Source organism: Peromyscus californicus, unplaced genomic scaffold (assembly GCF_007827085.1).
Source record: "Peromyscus californicus insignis strain IS unplaced genomic scaffold, ASM782708v3 Scaffold_8__1_contigs__length_139910024, whole genome shotgun sequence".
NCBI classification, from domain to species: Eukaryota; Metazoa; Chordata; class Mammalia; order Rodentia; family Cricetidae; genus Peromyscus; species Peromyscus californicus.
This window is the reverse complement of record NW_026294606.1, coordinates 48244862-48270135: the sequence shown is the minus strand read 5'-3', so window position 1 is coordinate 48270135 and position 25274 is coordinate 48244862. Positions and strand designations below refer to the sequence as shown.

The 25274-nt window shown below is 38.4% G+C and overlaps 1 protein-coding gene across 7 annotated transcripts in view; it reads right to left on the bottom strand.

Moving 5' to 3' along the window:
- Positions 1-25274, bottom strand: part of Hecw1 (HECT, C2 and WW domain containing E3 ubiquitin protein ligase 1) — a 293914-nt gene that overhangs the window by 74639 nt on the left and 194001 nt on the right. For 4 of the 7 annotated variants that reach the window (XM_052729794.1, XM_052729793.1, XM_052729796.1 and 1 more), the window contains 6 exons: positions 23526-23626; positions 20681-22021; positions 16310-16411; positions 10966-11116; positions 4433-4572; positions 1742-1863 (listed from right to left, as the gene is read on the bottom strand). In XM_052729794.1, the coding sequence (XP_052585754.1) occupies positions 1742-1863; positions 4433-4572; positions 10966-11116; positions 16310-16411; positions 20681-22021; positions 23526-23626 (1957 nt within the window). The remainder of the gene's footprint in view (positions 1-1741; positions 1864-4432; positions 4573-10965; positions 11117-16309; positions 16412-20680; positions 22022-23525; positions 23627-25274) is intronic. The other 3 variants (XM_052729797.1, XM_052729799.1, XM_052729800.1) reach the window with 3 other exon arrangements.

The window sequence follows — 25274 nt, the reverse complement described above, 5'->3', positions numbered from 1 at the left end:
CCAAGCTATCTAGATGGTGTTGAGAAGGACACACGAATACCCACATGTGCCCATGTGCACATGTATTGTGATAAAAGAACACTGGAGGAGGCTAGGAAGGTTAGTTCAGTGGTTCCCACAGCCCCAAGGCCCACAGGAAGCCCAGTGTATAGTGCAGAGGCTTGGGTATCTTGCCTACTTGTTACCCTTTATGATTCTCCACTACCTCACCAGGGATTCCCTCTAACTAAACACACTTATTTCCTCTTTTCCCAACCACAGCCTTTATCATTGCATCAAAATACTGCACCAGCCTCAAAGAGTCCCTACTAACTCCAATCCCCAAAATAGAAACCACTCAGAATTTCTTGAGTCTTCATCTTTTATTCACCAGTTGGCTATAGGAGATCCAAACACCATTGACTGATTTCTCAAACAATCTCTCTGAGTTAAGCCATTTCTCCCATTCTCTCAGCACCTTATTGAGTTTGGGATTTGATCATCTTTTACTTGATTGGTTGAATCAGCTTTTAGTCTTGGTCCTCTCAGCACTTCTCTGAGATTCTTCCAAAAAAACACTTCATCAAACTACCTAGTCATCGGAGCTGGTGTCTGAGAGCACCATGGGCTCTTGTTGCCAGCTGAATAGGATAGGCACCTTTGTGGTTTGCTAGGCTGCTGAGTCTTCAGCATTTCTTCCATGTCTGCCGGCCACAGCGGGGCCACACTGTCATCTTGGCCTGCATCCTTCCTAACACACTGCTTCTCTGCTTGGGATTCTTTCCATTCCCTTTCAACTTGAAGGACGCAATTCAGCCTTTGCCTTCTGCCTTAGTCTCCTAGGCACTTTCTTTCTGTCAGTTCGGGCTTTCTCCTGTCTTATTAGACTGATTGTCTAACACATTTGTCTTCACAAAGCAGATATCCACTGATGTTTAGGTGTCTCCCTAACCTGTTTCTGTGATTCCAGTCTCTAGATCTGTGCCCAAATTACAAAAAAAAAAAAGTTTGTGAAATAGAAGAATTAACAAATACTATCATATTATACTGTTGCTTTATGAAAAATGCCTTGAAAAATTCAATGAAAAAAGTATATATGTAAAACCAAATCACAGTTATTATCAATATATTTTTAAGGTATATCAAAAGCTAATCCAGTTATTATCAAAGACAAAGCCATCTAAATGTTTTTAATGAAGATTATTTTATAAAATGGTTAAGGATAAAGAGTTATTTGGACACTTTATACTCTTATTTTTTAAAAGATTTAAGATGGATAAAAACAACATGTATTTGTTCGAAGGAATTTTCACTGATATGATCCTGATGAAAGCTTTAGAAAGGCAAGAGAGTTTCTGAATTCTCCCTTCTTTACTGCGAGACTTGCATGGGACAGAAAGGTCTGAGTTGCCACACACACACACACACACACACACACACACACACACACACAGAGAGAGAGAGAGAGAGAGAGGAGAGAGAGAGAGAGAGAGAGAGAGAGAGGAGAGAGAGGAAGCCATGCATTTGAAAGAGAGAAAGAGAGAAAGGAAGGGCATATGGGAGGGTTTGGAGGAAAGAAAGGGAAGGGAAAATGATGTAATTATGTTATAATCTCAAAAAAAGAGAAATAATTAAAAACTCCTTCTTTCCTAAGCTCATAGAGTAAAATTCCAGCCCCTTTATTTTATTACATGACTACATAAAGCTTGTTTCGGGTTTTCAGGAAGCCAGTCCACCCCGTCTTTGCTTTTTGAGCACTCACATAGTTGGCATGCAGCACAGTGAAGAACTCAGGATTGGTGATGAACTTGACTGCTGGGGACTGTAGCAGCAAGGTAATTTTTTGTGAGTTGACTGGAGAAAGTGATCCTTCTCGCCTCAGATCTGGAAAAAATGAAGCAAAACAATGGAATATGTTGGGTGGAAAGTTCTTCCACATTGAGTACGTCTTTTCTGATGGCAGAACACAGACCCCCCACAACACAGTCTTGATTTTTTCATAGTGACATGACTAGGTCAAGAATGTCAAGTGTCCCTTGTCCAAAATGCTTGACACCAAAACTGCATCAGATTTTTTTTTTCAAATTCTAGAACATGTGCATATACATAATGAGGTATTTTAGAGATGAGACACATGCCTGAACATGAAATTTATGTACCTTCCATCTATACCTTATTTACATAGCCCAGAGGTAATTTTACACAAACTTTTTGAGGCAGTCTCACAATATAGTGCAGCCTAATTCCAAACTCATGGTCTTGTTTCTACCTCCTTAGTGTTGGGATTAAAGTCATCATACCTGGTTTATACAACATTTAAAAATTTTTTGCATGAACTGTATTTTCCTTTTGTGGCATCATGTTGGCATACTAAATATTTGGATTTTTTCAAGCATTTCTAATTTTGAGGTTTTGTTTTGTTTTATTTTTGGAGACAGAATTTCTCTGTGTAACAGCCCTGGCTGTCCTGGAACTTGCTTGTAGACCAGGCTGGACTCAAACTCATAGAGATAATTTTGAGTTTTTAAACGTCAGGTATCATTATTTCTTAGTAAGGTTCTTATCTAGTTTCAGCTAGGTTCAAGTCCTTTCATATCTCCTTCCTTTGTCTCTTTTTCTTGCTTTGTTACAAGTGTTACCTGTAATTAAGACAGTTACAGAAGGGGTCATGGCTCTCCCCTCCTATCAACACTTCTCTGCAGTGGGACTTTCAAGCTCCTTCCTAGTTGAACTGGGCCTGGCCTTATGCTTTGATCCATCCAGGACCACAAGGCAGAAGCAGTGTGTCAGTTCTGAGACAGGGACCCAAACACTTGTGTTTCGGTTTCTCTTCTATCCTCATGCCCACTAAGGAAACAAGCCAGAGGGTCAAGCTTCCAAACTGAGGCCATCTCAGACAAGTCACCGCACAGTTAACAGCAAGTGACGTGTATGAGTACAGCACCACCCTGAGCAGCCTGCCAGCTTTACTCAGCTGACAGTGCTCAAGCTGCAGATCTGAGGAGTAAATGAGTTGTGATTTTATATACTAAAATTGAGACTTTTATTACACCATAAATTACATGTGATCCAATACCAAATCTAGAAATAATCCTAGCTACCTTTTCCCTTCCTGTTTCTAACTACTTGGTTGTTGTACCTTGTGTCTCTCAGAAGACTGAACAAAGAAATTAGTAACAGAAAAGCCTAAACTGGGTTTGTTACTACGTCTGATAGAGAAAGCAGAATGGAGACAATTAAAATTTTTGATTGAAATGTGTAAGTGGATTTAAGAAGAAAGGAGCCGGCAGGTAGGGGTTGGCCAACAAAAAGATGTCTCTCAGTTATGGCATCGTTATCACAGTCTTGAGTTGACTGCAGCTGTGTTTGTCTGCAGAAGGCCTGCTCAGAACTGGAACCATTCCACAATTCATCACAGATAGGGGAGGATCCCAAGGCTAGGCCTCTCCATGAGGGTAGCTAACATTGGGGGAAGGCGGGTTCATGTTATTTCCTTTACTTGTCTAGCCACTGCTAACTTGTCTTGTTCTAGTACATAACCTCTCACCTACTGCCAGCTAAGAAACTTTAACTATTGAACTCAGTGGGCCACACACATATAACATGTAGGATGAGGGACTATTATAAAGAAGGGTTCTGGCAAGACAGAGGCAAGGGGGAGATGGGAGCAGGAAATTTAGGCTAAAATGACTAAAATTCATTATATAAATGTGTGAAACTATCAAACATTTAAAAAAATTAAAAAAATAAATCAAATAAACAAGTCCAATATCTATGTGCCACAAATCTCTGAGACCTACCAGAATGAGAATTAGCATATCTACTTGTCTAGACTGTCTCTGGGCCTTTTTTGGCAAATCTGTTACCATTTAACCCAATTCAAAGAGGAAGTGGCTCACTGGGATTTCACTGTGGTAACCACATATGTTGTTTTGGGTACAAAGAGTGGAAGCCAGTCTCATGCTTTTTAAATATCATTATTGGCATTCCAATCAGGTTAGATGTAAAGAAATTAAAAAAAACAGGAAAATAAGGCTTGATACATGGTAAAAACAGTATGTTCTTGGATTTGTGAACAAGAAGGCTACCAGAAAACCTCTTTGTGCCCAGGTTCCTCCTTGGTAGAACTGAATTTTATCCTAAATGCACAAGACTCATTAGAAATGGATTGTGAACATTTATCACATTTTATTTATGAGTGGAAATCCTCAGGACACAAACAGATACATTACCTAACAACACAGGAGTCTATATCTTCTAAGATTCCTAGCGGGAAGCTTTGCTGTCTCCCTTACTCATGCCTCTAATTCCTCTATCTTCTTCAATATTTTGTTGCTGTCCTATCTGGGGATCATGTGGCTATCCCATGAGGCAGGGTAAGGACTTGGCTTGCATACTTCCATCACAGCCATTCCATGCCACCTCCAGTGTTCTGAGTCCCCTCCTCCAATACCTAAGCTTGACTGGGAAGATTCTGCTTCTGAGTCACTCCCTCCACCTCCACCTCCTCCATCCGGTATTTGCTCACAGCTTTGGTTGCCAGAATCTTCATCAGGTCTCTCTGTTGCAATGGTTCTTTGAATGTTTTGATACCTGTACATTAGAAAATGGAAAGACAAGGGTCAACTTGTGTTTGCTTATGCTCTGAATAGTGCAATTGGAAAAGTCTGTAAACAATTGTATTGAAATCAGAAATGTCTAAAACTCCAATAAGATAACCAGAACAATTAATAAGACAACTGTTGCCACATTGCTTGACTAGGTAGCTGGACAAATCTATTTTGTAGGACTTAGAGACTGTACACAAGAGGGTTGTGGATAGGGGAGGGGAGATGTTGGTTAGATTTAGAAATGTAGTTTTGAAATCCCATAATTCCTCCAAGTTATGACAAAATGTGGCTTATATGAGTCTTGTGTTCAGGAAGAAGATGGGGAGAGGTGTGCAGAAGGGGAGGAAGGAGAGCAAATAACCAAGTTTGCAGGTGTAATTCAAGATGACGTGAGGAGTACATCGAGTCCTGTAGAGGTTCATTCTTCTGCAGCAGGCTTCTGTAGGAGACAGTACCCTATTTTTTCCCTGACTTTAAGGAGCAAAGTTTCTCTACCATGGTCTCCAAGCTGCTTACAAGAGGATCTGTTAACTTACATTCACTGAAGAAAATTGAAACCCGTGCTTCTAAGAGATACTGTTGAGATACTGTTCTGTGTATCTAGGTTTGAGATTCATTGGTCTGTAGGATTGTTACATTTTGTTTTATCATCCATCAATCACTTCTGATAACCCATGAGAAACCACTTTTGCCAGGGGCAGTGACTGTGAGACATCTATTGAGAAAGTGTGGAATTCATGCAGTGATCAGAGCATTATGATGTGCTTGTTTCTCACCTCTCTGTGGCGGGGAGGTTATGAGGAGGTAAAAGATGGCCCACTGTGATCTTGCTGGAACTTGGGAATGCAGCTGGGAGAATAGAAGCTGCCAATCTCTGACTTTAACTGGGGTCAGAGCATTGCCAAAGACTGTAGAAGTTGCTATTGGACAATTACCTAATGGATATGGCACTCATAATTTCCTCCAATGGCTAAACAATCTTTTTAGAGCCATATGTTCTCCCACTCTCCCTTTAAGATGTAGAATCAAAGTCTTCTCCTCTCAGGGGACTGAATATAGCATTGGTGACAGTTTGTGATGGAACCCAGAAAGCCTGTGGAAGCCCAGATCTCACAGAAGCCACAGACTCAGCAAGCCTCCCTTTTTTTTTATCTCATCAGGAATGATCTTTAATGTCCTCCTGCACTTGTTTTGTTTGGATCTAAAAATATATAAAAGGCTCATGGAAATCTGTAATAAAGTCAGCTGAAATATACAATTTTTAATTACACATGCATGCATGCAAATATAATTATACAAAATAGAAAGAACCTTCCCAAACCAAACTATGCCAGTCTAAGTAAACAAACAAACAATCAAAGCTGTAGAAGAAAAATTTCATGTGGGAATTAGTTACAATTCTTAAAGAAAAGATTATGATAAAAAGTTGATCCTCTCAGAAGTGAAATGTATGTCATCCCCAAATGCCAGAAATATGGAAATATCTCCTAAATCAGCCAAAACAGACCAGACAATGAGACAGAAGTAAAACTATTTTGGGCATAGTAAAATCTATAAAGCCATATTGTTAAAAAACGTTAGGCATCAATAAAAAATACCCAAACTGTTTATTTCCTGCTGGTATTTTGGGAATAGAATCACAAAGGAATACTCTAATATAAGATAATCTTTTTACTTTTTAATTTTTTTAAAAATTTTAATTTTTTTGTTTTTCGAGATAGGGTTTCTCTGTGTAGCTTTGTGCCTTTCCTGGAACTCACTTGGTAGTCCAGGCTGGCCTTGAACTCACAGAGACCCACCTGGCTCTGCCTCCCAAGTGCTGGGATTAAAGGCGTGCACCACCACCGCCCGGCTATAAGATAATCTTAATATTTAAAATGACCTTGCTTTTCAAATAAAAAATCATGATAAAACAATAAGCAAATATTCAATAACATGAGAAGTTACATGTACTAAATTATAGTCACTCAGAATATTTACAGGGATCTAAATGTTAGTCTGAAAACATGGCAGTGATATAAAGCCCGTATCATACATATAATAAAAATGAATATAAAATTATATTGTCATTATGTCATAACTATGTAAGAATCATGGCATATATATTGAAATAAAAATTGGATTAATTTCTTTGAAGTTTAAACTTTGGGGTAATATGAATATATTTTCTTCTATTTAAATTTAAATCTCCCTTAACATTAATAATTAATTATTTAATAATTAATTTTAATTAATAAAATTAATTAAAAATAAGTTTTAGTTGATATTTAAAATGAAAATGCATGGTGATTTTTTTTGCTTCTCATATATATGTATATGTGCGTGTGTGCATATGTGTGTGAAAGCAGAGTTAATTAATGCTAGACAGTCTCCAACTTTAGGAATTAACTCAGAAATAACCTTGTATTGAGTTCTAGGCAATTTTTGGTATTACAACTTTTGACTGCATTTCTCAGGGCATGTCTTTTGATCTTCACATTCATGTAGTGGACAGTCAGGGAAGACTCCTCCTCACAATGCTAACACATATTTCCACTTTTCAGTGAGATAGTGATCCTTGTAGATTTTTCTTAGTAAATGGAAGTTATAAAAAAAATTACCTAGGCATGATCACAAGTGAGTATACTTTTAGTACACTTTTTGTGGCTGCCTACTTCCAAATCAGAGAAGCCTTTAAATACTTTAAAATAACGGGAAAGACAAGTGTCTAAAAACATGAACTTCTGTAAACAGGCTCTTCCACAAGAAACTATCACTTTCTCAAATTGCAAAACTACTTTTTCTTTATCTGTCCAAATTCAAATGCAGTTCTCCATTCAGCATGGTCCCTGGCTGTCTCTCCCAGTGTGTGCAGCTCCATGGAAGGGCTCCTGTCTGCTGCAGATAGATTTGGACTGAATTTTGTTTAGTACAATCTGATCATCACAAATGTATACTGATTTTTATTTTTTTAATACATTGCTTTGTTGGTTTGATATCTTGTGCTTTGCTTATTATTTGGTGTTCAAACAGCACCTCTTATATATGTAGCTTGATGACACTTTTGGTTAGCTAAGCAATTTCAGCATATTGCTTCAGACACTGCTTTCTGCCTGTAAGATGACTTACAACAGAGAAAGGCTGTATGCATTTATGTCTAATAAAACTAGGTCATGGTAATTCCTTGCAATATGGTTTGTTCCTGTGGTATAATTGCAGAGAAATATGCTGTGGTTGAAAATCCTTTATGGTTCTTATTCATGACTTAGACATTCAGGTACTGATGGAAAAATGGAAGGCAAATGTCTTTTAAATACTCAAGTGATAAAAGAATACTCTGGTGACATTCATCTAAAGTATACTCAGAATTCATTTTAATTAATCAATTAAGTGTGAGTGTGAGACTGTGAATGTGTACACATGTGTTTAGTACCCAGAGGTTGACATCAGGTGGTGTTCCTTGATGGCTCTCTGTGTTTTGAGACAGGTTTTCTCAAGGAAGCTGGAACTCACCAGTTACCTATTTATTTATTTATTTATTTATTTATTTATTTATTTATTTATTTATTTATTTATTCATTTATTTATCTATATATCTATTTATTTATTCATTCATTCATCTGGAAGATTTATTTTCTTAGTTTCACGTGTGTATATGTGTGTGCCTGTGTGTGCCTGTGTGTATATCTGTGTGAGTGTATGTCACATGTGTACAGGTGCCCACCAAAACCATAGAGGGTGTCAGATTCCCCAAAGCTGGAGTTATACATGATTGTGAGCCACTGGACATAGGTACTAGGAAACAAACTTGGGTTCTCTAGAAGAGCAAGAAGTACTTCTAATCACCAGGATATCTTTCCAGTTCCTTGCTTTTATTTTTTAATTAGCCTACAAAATACCAAGCTTCCTTATGATATCCTCATGCATTCTTATCTGTAGTTGACTTTCCCAACCCTAACTTTCCCTCATCTCTCTGCACCCATTTTTAATTAAACTCTTCCACTTCAAGTATTCCCCTTTCAACTTTCATATCACATGTATTTTTAACAGGTTAAAAAGCTTACTTAATAGGCAGATACAGTTAAGTCTTAAAGCCTTTGTTATCAATAAATATACTCAACCTAGGTTTCTAGCCTTTTCAGTCTCCCTCAACTTTTTCTTTAACTTAGCACTTGAAAAATAAATAAGACAGGATGTAGATGCAGTTTCAACTGAAGTAGGCCTGATGCTTGCACTTCTAATAACAAAAAATATCCTGAAGCCATTGCTCACTCTGTCCTCAAAGAATAAGAAAATAGAGATGTTGTTGACCTGAAGCATGAGGGACACAGCACCCATGGTTGCAACCCAAACCCAAATAGTATCTGTGAAAGTTCAAGAGTGAAGGCATAGTTTCTAATCAAAATGATTCTGGAAGAATTTCTATTTCTTATAAGGTCTTGATATGTTGTTCAAGCTGGTCTTGAACTTGAGATCCTCCCACCTTAGCATCTCAAATAGCTGGAATTACACAAGTGAACCACCATAGGCCATTTCAGAAATATTATAAGCACTTGTTTTTCAGGGATAAAAACTTTTGAAGAACTACTGTTTATGGGTGCACAATGATGACGAGAAGAGGGAGAACTCTACAGTGATGGTGTGAAGTGATTATGAGAAGAGGGACAACTCTACAGTGATGATGTGCAGTGATTATGAGAAGAGGGACAATTCTACAGTGATGAGTGTACAGTGATGACAGATAAGGGCAAAGTCTACAGTGATGTGTGTACAGTGATGATAGACAAGGGCAATGTCTACAGTGATGGGTGTACAGTGATGACAGACAAGGGCAAAGTCTACAGTGATGGGTGTACAATGATGATAGACAAGGGCAAAGTCTACAGTGATGAGTGTACAGTGATGACAGACAAGGGCAAAGTCTACAGTGATGGGTGTACAGTGATGATAGACAAGGGCAAAGTCTACAGTGATGGGTGTACATTGAGGAGAGACAAGGGCAAAGTCTACAGTGATGATAGACAAGGGTAGTCTACAGTGATGGGTGTACATTGAGGAGAGACAAGGGCAAAGTCTACAGTGATGATAGACAAGGGCAGTCTACAGTGATGGGTGTACAGTGATGATAGACAAGGGCAAAGTCTAGAGTGATGGGTGTACAATGATGATAGACAAGAGCAATGTCTATAGTGATGGGTGTACAGTGATGATAGACAAGAGCAATGTCTATAGTGATGGGTGTACAGTGATGATAGACAAGGGCAAAGTCTACAGTGATGGGTGTACATTGATGATAGACAAGGACAAAGTCTACAGTGATGATAGACAAGGGTAGTCTACAGTGATGGGTGTACAGTGATGACAGACAAGGGCAAAGTCTACAGTGATGAGTGTACAGTGATGACAGACAAGGGCAAAGTCTACAGTGATGAGTGTACAGTGATGACAGACAAGGGCAAAGTCTACAGTGATGAGTGTACAGTGATGACAGACAAGGGCAATGTCTACAGTGATGGGTGTACAGTGATGACAGACAAGGGCAAAGTCTACAGTGATGATAGACAAGGGTAGTCTACAGTGATGGGTGTACAGTGATGACAGACAAGGGCAAAGTCTACAGTGATGGGTGTACAGTGATGACAGACAAGGGCAAAGTCTACAGTGATGGGTGTACAGTGATGATAGACAAGGGCAGTCTACAGTGATGGGTGTACAGTGATGACAGACAAGGGCAAAGTCTACAGTGATGGGTGTACAGTGATGACAGACAAGGGCAAAGTCTACAGTGATGATAGACAAGGGTAGTCTACAGTGATGGGTGTACAGTGATGACAGACAAGAGCAATGTCTACAGTGATGGGTGTACAGTGATGATAGACAAGGGCAGTCTACAGTGATGGGTGTACAGTGATGACAGACAAGGGCAAAGTCTACAGTGATTTTATGAGGTGATTTTTCTGTATGCATGATTTTTATTTTTGTGGAAATTTTCCTTGGAATGTTAACTACTTTGTGTTCTATATCTTTGAGGAAATCTTATGATGAAAACTAGTCTTCCAAAAATGTGATCACTGATGTAATTTTACATATAATTTTTGGAGAGTTTGTGGGAATCTTCATATCCTTGGGGTTAAGGGCATAGTTAAAGAATTTCTTATTTTTTGTTTGTACCAGTAAGACATTTAGAGGAATCCTATATTTAAATGTCACTCAAGCTTAACATGCTTCCTGTCACTAACTTCCAAACCTGGCCTTCCAAATACTTACCAGGAACAAATTTCTTACATAATTAATTTCATTCAGCTTCCTTACAGTGAGCAGGAAAGCAGAAGAGAGACGTCTTGCCATTCTTATCTAACCAAGGCTTACAGGGTCTTGTTCCACACTGGTCACCAACCTTCTGTTAAGCTGCTCCATCTGGTGGACAGACCCGGACCTGATCATTCCATCTGGGGTAGGTGCCACTGTTGGTCGCTGCCAGGTGGTTGTACGATTTACATGGTCCACATAAAATACTCGTCCATGGCTGTCAATTCGAGCTTCCCAGTCTAATGTTTAATAAGAGGACAAGAAAAGTCAAGTACAGACTACTTGTCAACCCATGTGGACACATTCCACTTCCAGGTCTTCTGAAGGTAGACTTCACCAGTGGCTCATTATGAAGACCACACCCCACCTCTCTTGTCTTCTAGCACTTGCCATGACTGCTAGACATGAGCTTGGAATCAGCTTCCCAGAAAGGAGCTAATATACTCAGACTCTACTTTGCCATGATAATTGTGGTTCCTTGACTATGACGTGTGCTTAAATTTAATACTGTCTAAAGAAAATTTGTTTACTGCTTTAAAAATCTTGCTGGTTATTCAAGCAACAGTTGCAGAAGATGGACAAACCCCGCAGGAAGCATTGGTGTGATGCTAGAGAATCTGTTCTTTTCTCAGTCTAACAGGAGGAGGTGCTGGGGGCAGTCACAATGGATCGTGCATCTAAACTCCTTTCTAACTTAGTTCTGAAATGCTGGATGTGCAATTTCAGAAAGCTTCTTTCTAAACTGAGCATGCTCAAGCAACTACAGTTTCTTTTAAGGGGGTGAATGGAAGAATTTGATAACTACAGTTTCAAAATATCCATGTGATCAAATGTAAACTTACAGTATATATTGAACCTACCTATGGCTGGTTAACCAAACCAAAACAGATCAATAGTACAATAACAAACATCCAATTGGATGGGGGAAAAGGAAGGAGGAAGGGATGCAATTATTTTTTAATTAAAAATGCATTTAAAAATAAGCAAAATATGAAAAGATAAAGCCCTTTTAAAATTGTTTTTAAAAAATGTTTGAGATTATAATTACATCATTTCCCTTATTCTTTTCCTTTTTCCCATTTATCCCTCCTTGCTCCTTTTCAAATTTATGACCTCTTTTTATCATTAATTGTTGTTACATACATATATGTATATGTATGTATATGTTCATATATATATTAAATATAGCTATAAAAACTTTGTTGCTAAGTAACCATCACAAACAGTAGAGGGAGTCAAGGCAGAAGCATAGATGATTAGGTGATGCACATGTAAGCTGAAGTGGGTTAAAATCCATGAATAAATGTCTTGAATCTGAGTGCTAACTGTGTTTCAACTATATCTGAACTAGGCATATAAGAGCAATGATACACAGTGATGGGTAAAACTTCTGTAGTCCATATATAAAAATGTGGTGGAAATAACTCCAATATGGTGTCATGTTGAAAATGCTAAGGAAATACTAAACATGCTAAGACAAATAGGAAACATAATTGCAAAAAGAGGAAAACTATTTGGTCTTTTAAGTGAGAAAAGACAGTTTCAGGAGTGGATCCAATATTAACAGTCATCTTGAAAACTCATGACTTAGGCAATGATATAGTGACTCTCAAGTTTTAAACGGAAGATAAATTTGGCATTCTTATGGTTTTATATGTGTATGGCATAGCTGTTTAGAAACATAATTTTGTATGCCTAACCTAGAGAATTGTCAATGCCCAATGAAAATCCAAATGCCAGAAAATCCAAAAGTTAATGTGTATGGCAAATGGAAGGAAAAAATGTAGTTGAATTACAGAAATATATTCTAGGAGGATTTCCCTAAAGTAGGCTATTAGATATTCAGATGTCAACTATTAGAACAATAATTCATTGATGATAATACTGCACATACTTGTAATTTTATAACTTCATAATTAATCTTGTTCCAAAAGTTTATAATTTATGTTGTTTTTTTAATCATAGAAAGCTATTGAACAATTGTTTTTCTTGAACTATCATCCAACAAAGCTTATCTTTCAAATAACACCGTGTTATTTAATTCAGGTGAGAAAACCCCACTTCCACTTGCTATAAACTAGGAGCTTTGTCAAGTTCTAAGGACACAGATGACACAGATCTCTGCTCCAAGAGAAGCATAGATTTCTCCATTAGCAAGTTCTCCAAGGGGGAGGGACACCGGGGAATGGAACACTGATGACACATTCTTAGCAAGTTTCAAATCTCAAAATCACTCCTGGAAAGGATGGTCATCAAAACCCTCAGCTCTTTTATTAATACATTAAGTATCTGAAACACATTGTGTTAATTTTTATATTTTTACAAATATGCATTAAATAATTAGTTGCATTTGAGTATGTTTTCTGGGTTGCTTTGTAAAGAATTTATTTTCACATATCTTACAAACATCATTTTTATCACATATCTTATTCATTATTTTGAATGGATCTTCAGGCCTCAGCATTAGTAGAAGAATTAAGTACTGTGATGCCATGAATTTACATAGACCCCTGAAAACAGTATCTATCCTACACTAGGGCAAGTTAGGGTAGTGTGGGTCAAGTGGAGTAATTTAGGATAGAATGAATTCTTGAATACCTAATTATGTTTTATTAAGAACTTAAACATGTATTGTCTTCATTGTTGGATTGTGTATTTAAATATTTTAATAAATGCAATACTCTACATATATTTTTTCTTGAACTTTATAAACATATACCTAATTGCTTTCTTGCCATCACTACTTGATGATATCTCAACTATAATATGATCAAGGCAAGCTTCAGATCATTCCCATTCCACCTCTTCTACAAAAGTTTTTTTCTGTCAGTCAAGGCTAAAAATGAGTCATTCTTAATTCTTATTTTCATCTCGTTTCCATACTCAATATGTCATCAAAGTTGTCTTCAAAATATATGTTTAGATATATTAACAATTCAATTGCTGCTGCCCTGATCCAAATCACCAATGTTTTTAACTTTTGCCACTACAATAACCTTATGTTGTATCTCATAGACTTCTACTCTTCCTCTTCATTTTATTCCCTGCACAACAACCAGGGAAAAATATTTCAAAATACATGCCAGAAATACCACTTCCCCGCTCAAAATGCTGTGGTATGTCCCATTCATTCAGGGTAAAAGCCACACCTCTGCAGAGGTTTTCAACCTGTGGTTTGTGACCTTTTTGACAAACCTCTATCTTCAAAAATATTTACGTTATTATTCATAAAAGTAGCAAAATTACAGTTATGAAGCAGCAATGAGAATGTTATGGTTGGGGGCCACCACAGCATGAGGAACTGCGTTAGAGGGCTGCAACATTACAAAGGTTGAGAACCCCTGCAGCAGTCTGCAAAGCCCCAGGTGATTGCTTTGTGCTGTTTCCCGTGACCGTATTATCTGCTACTTTCTCTCTTCCTTGGCTTCAGATGCACTCACTGGCTTTATTCTTCAAGCCCACCATCATGCCTCCACCTAGAGCTCGGCAGCTGCTATGATTGCTCCCCCTGCCTGTAAAGCTTTCCCTCAGCATTATTTTGAGTAGTTCTGCTCTCTCATCCATTATTAGGATTCTTAGGGAAGCTTGCTTAGACTTCTGGATCTAAAATTGCAAATCAGTTGTCTACTACACATGAAATGACTCCTTATCTTTCTTTATTTATTTTTTCATTGCATTTATCACCAGTTAAAAGTAGTCTCCTATGTATTATTTTATTGTTTATCATCTACTTTCCAGATTAGCATGAGGAATCATTGTCCATTCTGTTTATCTTAAACAGCACCAATTACACAGTATTCAGTAAATAACTGATGAATGAATGACTGTCAGTAGTGAAGTCATTCATGTCCTATTTGAGATTGTCTAAGAAAATCCTGTTGTCAAAGTTCACTAGCAAATTTTCTAATATTTTTTCATTGCTTTATGGATAAAAATTAAAACCTATTTAGATTCTATTTTATTATTGAGAGTGGTTTATATTAGGTAGTTATTTTGAGGTGATTGTATGTCAAATTATTTTTAATGCCTCTATTTATAACTAGTTATGCTACTGCATGGATTATAGATCAGGCTATTTATACATGTGTAGATAGGATTTGTGTGTGTGTGTGTGTGTGTGTGTGTGTGTGTGTGTGTGTGTGTGTGTGAAACAGAGAGAGCGAGAGAGAGAGAGAGAGAGAGAGAGAGAGAGAGGCTTGTTTTAGAAATAACATGTTATGTATACATTTTTCAAATAATCATATATGAAATATGATGGGTTTTACTGTTTTCTTAAGTCATATCATAAATCAGTATATAAATGAAGAAAGAAATCAAGCAAAAAATTAAAAAAACATAATGCTTGGTTTGGTCTCAGAGAAATAAATGTGGTGATGCTTTAAGCTAGGGTATATATTAAAGACATTTGTAAATTCCTCACTGTTAACATATGACTGAATAGGGAGAAAAGTAGTATTCATATAAATATAATATGTTACCAAGAACAGATGAATTCCTAAATAAACATTTCTCTTTTTAAAAACTACAACTGCCCAATGCAAGCTCATGCAAAAATGTGAATTTTGGGAATAATTTTTCATTTACAATAATTTATCCAATATTAAAGGTTATCTTTGTGTGGAAATATCCTGAACTCAAACAGAGAAGTTCCAGAATTCATGAACACATGTTATATTAAATAAGTTTAAAAAATTCAGAGGTTCATTTCCTTCTAAATATTTTAAGTGAAGTGGTACAGGTTAAGCCTGAATGGCATGTACAGACTACCTAGTCCAAACTCAGAATTTAGCAGATGGGGACATTAAAGTTTTTATTCTCACAAATAATAAAATACAGTATTTTAGAGGTTAAATGAATTTCCTAAGCTCAAATGACTAGCTAAAGAATTGTTAATTTAGGACAGTTACTAGGACAAAATGTTACTGAATTCTATCCTAAAAATAATAGTTTTCCTGGAAATGTCTAATAACTACAGACATTTGGAGATTTTAATCCTTTGATGTGTGTTATTTTGGAAAGTACAGTTTCTTAAAACACTATGGGTTGAAGTTGTTGTATTCTATGGAGACATTTGTGGATACTAGATTCACTGGAGAAAAATAGATTTCTATTTCCAACTGAAAATTTTAAAATGGCAAATTTAGGACTGAAAGGTCACAAACAAAGACTAGTCAGGTCTTATAAAGAAATGTTACTTATTTTTTTCTTCTCCTTCAAAATCTTAGGGACATTAACATTTGGTTGTCACTTTAATACCGTGTATTGAAACAGCTTGTTAAAAAGCCTGGTTATAGTAAGTATATATTGGTGTTTAATAGTAGTGCTAAGTGTGGAACTTGGAAAGAGTTTTGGATGCTTGCATATGAGTTCACACTGACCTGTTCAGACTCGGTGGGAAGAGTTAAGTCATAGATTTGAAAACTAAAGCTTACTTGGTGGAAGAGGCTCATCGATTGTTGGGTAGTGATGATGTTCAGGCCTCAAGGAAGGAAGCTGGCTTATTGGCTGGGAATTATGGAGTATAGGACATTCACCTATGAACAAGATAGTCAAGACATTCATATTCATTGCTATGGCAATGTTATAAAAAACATGACTGTAAAACAAAGATCACCATAAGAAACAACAAATAAAATGGGCAATCTAGTTTTAGTCAGTTTACTATAACCATGTCATCATGACAGAAATTATTAAGGAAAAGGAAGAGGAGGAAGAAGAGCAGGGGGAAAGAAGAGTAGAAAGAGGAGGAAGAAGAGCAGGGGGAAAGAAGAGTAGAAAGAAGAGGAAGATGGAGAGGAAAAAAGACGAGAAAAAGGAAAATCCAAATATATTTTGACTTTCAATCTATGCCACATAGACCAATCCGTGGGCTCAGAGTCTGTTTCTGCAACCACTTCAAAGGAACCCAAGGGAAAACTTAAAGAGCCTTATTTTAGTCCAGTAAAGGAGACAGGCTTGTTTGAAGGGAGTGAAGTATGTGTAAGGTCTCACAAAAGCTTTGTTGAATTATGGGAAACACACCTTATCATATGGATATGAGGGTCTTATAATTAAAGCAACAGAAGACTATTCAAAGACTGTTTTTTTCAGACTTAGAGGGAGACTAAAACTCTAAGATAGTGCTTTTCCAAGATGGATTGAGGAACTGGTAGTCCAAGAATGTCAATTCCTACAAATGGAAATTAGAAGATGAGATGGGCAGTGAAACATGTCATGGGAAGTCATGGTTATTCCAGATTATGTGGAGGAGGAGTTAGAAAAGCCAAAGTGCTCTAGAAAGAGGAATGAACAATAGACAAAGGCAGTAGATAAAAGGCAAGAAGATGGATTCAAGAAAATTTGAAACAGAGAAGTGGGATAGACAGAAGAAAAAAGGACATACAAAGAAATTATAGAAATAAACATATCTATAGATTTAATGTCTCATGTTATTATATACATTGCTTGTACTGCTGTCAGTACAGACTTATGATTAACCAAACAAAATTCTAGAACAGTGTTTCTGTTTCAAAGTCTACTAAAGTGTGCAGATTGACCATGTAAACGATCCTAAATGATTCAATCTCTGGAGACCCCAAGAGCCCAAAACACAGACAGCCCCCACCCAATTCTATATTGCTTTCCTCCTGCCTCATACCATGCTCATACCCTACTGACCAGAAGACATCTTTTTTTTTCCTTTTCCTTCCAGGACTATTGTAGATAGTATGTATTCTATTAACCTTGGGTCAAAAATGGGGAGAAAGTAAGAAGTAATGGTCAAGATCTTTGAGGGATCTCAAATAGAGAACATTTCCCAGGACATTCATGCATGGAAATATGATTTTTCCCACTATAGTTCTATAGACTATATGGAAAATAAATTAGTAGAAAGACATTAGGTGGGCTTAGTTTAGTAGTTTAATTTCAAGAGATAACTGACAATTAAAAATAAAGATGTACTCAGAACAAAAGGCCATTCTTAATATTAAAAATACATTTTTTCTGAGCATTCTCGCCATTACTAAAATCCTTTAGTTCTTTGAAGGTACCAGTAGAAATCAAGGAAGGCACTCCTCATGTCAGCACAGCATTCACTGTGGACAAGTGGCCATTTCAAACACAGCTTCTGTGTTTAAGTGGACGTGGCACTCACATTTATTTTCATAGGTGTTTAGGGTTAGAAATTTGAAAAGGAAAACAATGGTACAGCTATTTGTCCTCAACCACTGTCCTTTAAATTTTGTTTCCTGAAAAAAACCTCACTTCATTGTAATGAATTCAACCAAACATGGTAGCCACTCCTCCAACCTTGTGGAAATATAATACTGTTGCTTGGCGAAAGCACATCCAGCCTGCTTGTGCACCCCAAGAAACTACAGCGGTGTGACTGACTCATGGCGGCTGACTGAAACGAGCAAGCGACTCTGTTCTGTACCAGAGCCTCATGCAATCACCTTGGCTTCACATAAAGTGTTCAGAATAGTCAAGAAGAAATAATATCTCTCAAGTAAAATTAAGAGAGGGTCTTTAAATTTATTCTTCTTATAACCAACATGGCAAAACTGTAGAAGAGATGTGTGTGAAAGAGACTTCCTGTAAGGAATCTGTGTCTGCAAAGACTATTGACTAGTTAGACTTTCAGTGATGTGGAAATGGTGGAATGTTACAGGCCCAAAGCTGAATCACAATTCATCTTGGGATATTGTTCACCTACTAAGTAGCCATTCTTTACCCCCATTCTGCATGAGATCTAATGTCTGGTCACTAATAGACAAAGCCTAACATCCAGAGAGATGAAAAAAAAACACTTTTTAGAATGAATAAACTGGACAAAACTCTAGTTTTCCACCAATCAAAGGGCTGTGTCATCACACAGCATCTAAGGTCTACAGCTGAGGTTTCTCCACTGTGCTGTAACCACCTACTCACTGTTTCCACTAACGCATTTTTAAAGTGTCATTATTTGTGGCTCTCTTCATTTTGTTTCTACAGAAACTTCATGCAACTGCTTTGGAACCTGGAATTTAAGGTGACCTAAAGCTGTGTTCTTAAGCCGTGGCCACTTATATTTGGCTCCAGAATAAACTAATTCTTATACTCTTTGAATTGGAAGCTATGTATTTGTGTCAACATAAGCTACCAGAATACCATTTGAAGCAAAGTGATGACTATTTAATTGTATGAAAGTTTCCTTGGCTAATATGGTAAGGGTAGAGTCAAAGGGTGCTTTTTCTTGTGCAACTTGAACAATTAACTTTCTTGCTTATCTGCCTGAAAGAACTCTCATTAGGAGAGAAGGCAGAATGCCTCATTGCTCCATGTCATTTAACTCTTTCCATAATTCCCTGAGGTCAATGCTACAGTTATACCCTTGGCACACAAGGAAGTGGAGATAGAGAGCAGTTAGGTATTTTGTGAGCAAGTGGCATGATGGACTTGTCTCCAGGACCTGAACTTGTGACCATGTAACTCTGCTCCTTTCACTTATCTGCAGTTTTTTTGATAACTATTTTAAATTGAGTTTTAAGTAAAAATTTTATAGAAGAAAAAAACATAACTAATGTAAGGAATACTAGTTTAATAGGTGTCAGTTTGGATTTATGTGGAATGAGCAATTCATTTTAAAACCAAAGGTTTGGATTAGAATCTTATTTGAAACATGAGATTTTATGTATTTGCACTATAACTGGGCTGGCAGAAATGAAGATATTCCAGAAAGACATTTATAGCCCTCAATCTGACTAACAGACTTAAAACAATGGACCCAAGAAATTAGAATTTCCTTAGGAATTCCATGTTAGAAGGAAAAGGCTGAGGCCTGTTGCTGGCCTGAGAGAGAGCCTGTGTCTGGCAGGTTTCAGATAGTTTCCACAACTTGTCAGACCTTCCTTCAGGGAGAACCAGGAGACAGTTATGATGAGGGAGAAAGCCAGATAATGATGATGGGTGGGACTAACCCTTAGCATAAACTACTTAGTTATGCACAACTCTAAACTCAAACCTTCTGTCAAGACCCTAAACACGGACCTAATGTGTACCACTGAACCTTTTAGTCCTCTTTTCCAATGTGACAACCTCCCTTCCTTTTCTGCTTTTCACTATTCATGGTGTCTTTAGTTAGTGGAACCTCGATTGGTAGGGATGTCAGGACCTTGGCTCAGACCCAAGAGACTCTGGTTAATAATGCTGCTCTTCCTTTCCAGTAGCTAAAATAGCCCAACAAAACAAAACAAAATCAACTCTTATAACAGGAATTGGGCTGGTAGAAGGAAGAAAAAGGCATGTCATCTATCCATGTACAGAGTGCATTGCCATGCTGGCCAATGCCAGTGCTTTGGGACAAACTGGAGGAGTGGCCCCCAGAGCTACAGAGTGTGCCGGGGCGGGAAGAATCCATGTTCTTCAGCAATTACTCATATCTATCACTGATCTTCAATGTGTTTTAGAAAGTCAATATATTTGCTATCTAATGCCGATGATGACGCCTATCTGCCATCATTTAATGTTTATGTCATTTGATATTAGTTTTACCCCTGGGGTTACTGTTAAGACCGGGAAGCTAACTTGTACCAACTAGCTCTGGTCATTAGTCAAAACAAAAGGAAGCACACACAGGTAGGTAGCCGCTCACATCCTACTAGCTGTATTTCTTGGTGTGAATTTGAGACAAGTTGTGCCAGAAATTCACACACATAGACAACAGCATGAATATGTGCATCCAGACTAGCCCTTTGAGACTGGTCCCTCCACCTCCACAGGGGGAGACTCGTGTCTTAGTATCGTGGTGGTCCTATTCTCACTGATCTGGTTTGCAGTCTAACCTTCTCTCCTATTGCTGGGACCTGCCATGGGGGACTCCAGACCTTCAGTAGTTCTTGCTGCATTCCCAGCAGGGGCAGCCAGTTCATCCTGCCAAGGCCCAGCCCCATTTGTAGACTCGGGATCTAGCTCTGGGCTTTGCATTGAGTCAGGGACCGACTCGAATGCGCTGTTTTCCTCCTCCTCATCCTCTTGCGAAGAGAAGACGGTGCTCTCAGAGATCTTGGCGCTGTCCACAGAGGAAAAGCGTGTGTGGCTGGCAAACCGGTTGTTGCCATTGTAGCAGGAGCTGCTGTAGCAGGAGCTGCTGTAGCAGGAGCTGCTGTAGCACGATGTGCTATAGCATGAAGGGCTGCAGCACGAGGCATCACAGCCCTCGCAACTGTGGTCTGCTCCTTGCTGGGGGCTGGAGTCACTCTCGCTCCCAGTGCTGGGGTGTACATCACCATCCTGGCCAGCACCAATAGTTTTGGACAAACTGGAGACGTGGCCCCCAGAGCCGTCAGAGGGTGCCATGCATAGAGTAGCCCCCTCATTCTCGCCATCTTCCATGGTCTGCGGGTCAGCAGCTATTGTGTCCACCTCGCTGAGCCCATCTTTTTCAGAGGACTCCTTTAGGGTTGTTTCCTCCTCCAAGCCATCCTCGTCCTCTGTGGTGCTCCCTCTCTGAGCCGAGGGCATGCTGTGCAGCAGGGTATGGATTCGGATATAGTGTGTCCTTGGGGTCTCAGGGTCTCCACAGGCAGATGCAATCACTGTCTCAAGCTCAGATACAGGCAAGGAACATGGTCTGCTTTTTTTTTTCACCGAGGCCCTCAGCTGCAGTCCAGGCTCTCTTTGCTCCAGGGCAGAAACATCCTCTTCCTCCTCCTCCTCATCTGGGCCCTTCTCTTGCATCTCCTCTCTGGCTCCATTTTCCGGCACTGTTTCCTCTTCGACCTGGCTACCTGGGGCTGCACTGTCTTCTGGCAACAGCGGTGGTGGCAGATCCTCCTCCAGGGGAAGTTCCTCTGCCACTTCTTCTGCACTCAGAGTGGGCTGGGTGTCACGTTGCTCCGGGTCTGGAATCTCTTCAGCCCCTTCGGGTTCTTCAGAGAAAGAACCACCATCTCCAGCCTCCATGGTACCTGCGGCTTCCTCAAGTGGCCTGGCATACTCCTGGTTTTGGTTTCCTGAGCTGTTCACTCCATTCGCTTCACTTGGCAACTCTGGCTTCAAGTTCTTGGAGTTTTCTGGAACATCTCCAGGAGGTCCCCCACTGCTGCTTTCCACCACACTGGTCATGACACTGTCCTGTATTTCTGCTGACTCAGGCTCAGCACTCAGAGAGATCTCCTCATCATCTGTTGGCAAGAAGAAAACTATGTCATTCTTTCCAGAAGAGCTATGGGAGCTAGTGTTCCGTGCAGGCACATGTAAAACATGGCAAAGGATCTCTAATATAAGATACTGGAGATGAGTGGATGAGGGCTTCTCGCTCTCTAGATTGCTACTAGAAAATTCTGTAATGAGTGCTCTTTATGTTAATGACACTTTCAGCAAGGCTACTATTTTAAAGTTCTCTTTCAAGGGACTGCTAAGAAAAATTTTTTAATGTCCCAAACTGAGCTTTACCCAGTTTCAGAGATCAACAATGTTTGTTACATACAGTGACATTCAGAGATAAGGATAGCAACAGTGTTTATAATTCCTTAAAAACCCTAGACAAGTTAATTGCACTTGTTTAAAACGTTTCCCATGGATCATCCTGCAAGATGATAGAATAGCTAAGTCAGGCTCTTCAGCTGCAACAGAAAAGAAAAGGGTTGGGTTGCGTTCATAGTCATCTGAAGTATTTAACAATAGGAAACTAAGTTTTCCAACCACACCACCTTTCAAGGAGAAGCAAACACTGTTTAACTTTACCTACTTGGCTGGAAATAGATCAGATTGGCATTCCACTTCAAATGTATTAGCACAATTCCCTATTTGAAGAAAATTATCTCTCTGCTAAAACATAAAGCTCTTTCTGCACACACTGAAGGGTCAGTCTTAGAATAGCAAAAGGCTGAGTGTGACAGGATCAAACAAGTGTCTTCTTACAGCCTAGTTGTATACTGGGGCTTGGTGATTGGGTGGCAATAAACCTCAGCCTCTAAATTCTCAGAGGCTTCATTAGCTTTAATAGCAAATCATATATTTGGTTCAAGATGACTTAACATTTCTCAGCATGGTTTACATTTAGTATGGGTGTGTGGAAAAGAGAAAAAGGAGGATTATGAGTCATCATCTCATCATTATTATTTGGAAATATGGTTTGGTATGGAAAATGAATACAAGACAGTTCTGAAAATTTCTGTTTACAATTTTCATATTCCCTGCAATACTGTCAAAAGTCACTGTATAATTGTAGCTCTTCAACAATATGTCATTCTTCAGCTCAGAGCAAATCTATAACTAGTTACTAGGTAGAGAGGGATGCTTCACATTCATCCATTCTTTCATTCATTCATTCATTCATTCATTCATTTGCTCATGTGTAGAGTGATTAAACAGCTTTTGAGCATCTCCTATGTGAGGTTTTGGCAGTAAAATAATAAGACACAGTTTGTATCACATTGTTGACCTTTATTCTACTGTGCAACCATCTATCTTTGGGTGATAGGGGTTAAGAGGAACCTTTTAACCAAGGAGCTAGCAAACCTGGCTTTTAAAATAGGTCCCTGGCTTCTGGGGCTCAGACGGAGATGAGAGAACTACAAAGCCTATAACACACTTGGAGATAACGATGGTTATTTGTGTTTTAGAGAAAAGAACCGCACTAGAACACTAGCCTTGAACACGACATGAAGATCAGGTTGAAAGTACCTGCATGGATGGAGGATGTGATCTCAAATCGGAATTGCAGCTGTCCACTCACATGATCAGTTGGAAGCCTGCGGCCAAGTGTGTAGCTGACCACCCTATCCCTAGAAGGAAATAAGCACCATCACAGATTTTGTAATGAACTATCCTGCTAAAGACCACAGTGTGCTTTCCACACCAGCTGGTGGGACAGGCAAGCTCAGAGAAACCACTATAACAGGAAGTGAAGGTCTCTCTGGGGGCATATGCTACCACCTTAAGGTACATATGTTGGGTTAAGTACAAGGAAATTCTTTTCAAATATTCTAACTCAAGGGTCAGGAAACTACAGCTCATATTTAGTCATCACTTTTTTTTATTTTGGTATGGCCATGAGATTTATTTTTAAATATTTTGGGGGAAACTCTTAAAGAAAAGTAAATTATGTGAAATTCTAATTTAAGTGTCCATCAACACTCGTGAGCTTACACATTGCCTGTGGCTATTTTCTGCCACAGTGGAAGAGTTGAACAGCTTAGACAGAGACTGCGTGACCTGTAGATCTTAAACTATTACTCCCTCCACAGAGTAAGTTTGATAATATGTGTTATATAGAAGGCAAAGGGACAAAAATTGTAAATGTCTTTGCTTGATCTTCCTGTGGACATTGTCATTTCCAAATATGCCCCTGGCAATGGATATGCCAAAATATGTTGGGAGGAATATATGTAATGTATAAAAATAGATGCCATGATAGTTACTGGAGAGCCTTGCTGAGCTATGGAAAGCTACAGGATGGAGCAAAACCAAGACGTGTTCACTGACCTTGATTTCCAGATGCACCAAGTATAGAGACACGTATTGACTATTCTGGATTCTGGTGCCATGCTCATTCAAAGTACCTTTTTAAATTACTGAAAATAATCTATCCAGGGAAGAATCAATTTGAAGTTGTAATGATATATTTTCACAAACAATACAGTTTTTACAAAGCAATTTCTGGCTACCTTGGCCAAATTAGGGAAAGTACTTCCTTGGGAGATCCAGGGATAAACAAAGGTACATTACATACCCAATTGTTTACTCTATATTCACTCCACTAATTCATTTGTGATACTCAAATAAAAACACAAGTCATTGGCTGTCAGTATTAAAAGTTTCCTTAGGAAAAACTGACATTATGAAGCAAATAAAATAGTCCAATGATGTAGTAATTTAATATTTTCCTCAATAAAGCGTTTTTTGTCAGAATTCACTATATGTCAGAATTAAAATATTATATGGAGATATAATTGGATTAACGAGAAAGTTCTGTCAATTTACGAAGGGGGGATATTAGTTAATATTTTGAAGTATGTCCACTATGATCATAAGAAATACTTTCTGAATCTAAAACTTAATTGAAGTGAGAATTAAAGATGATCATATGTGACATGGTAATTAAGTTTACTATGTTTTGCACTCACTTTCTAAGATTTCCTTTCTTCGCTTTCAACCACACAGAAACCAAGTAGTTTCTGAGCTCCTGCCATGTAAAAAGACTGAAGTTGACCTTTGTGTCCTACAGGCTGAAGTCTATATGTACCTCACAGAATGTACCTCTATATGTACCTCTCCCTTTAACAGCTTACAGTTGGCTGGAGAATAAGGAAAGACCAGTAAATAATGACCTAGGTAGTCAGTGACATTCCCAAATTGAAGATTAGAGTTGAGTTTAGAGGCCAAAAGACAATTGAAATTACTACGGTTTAAGGAAAGAAGAGAGGACTGAAA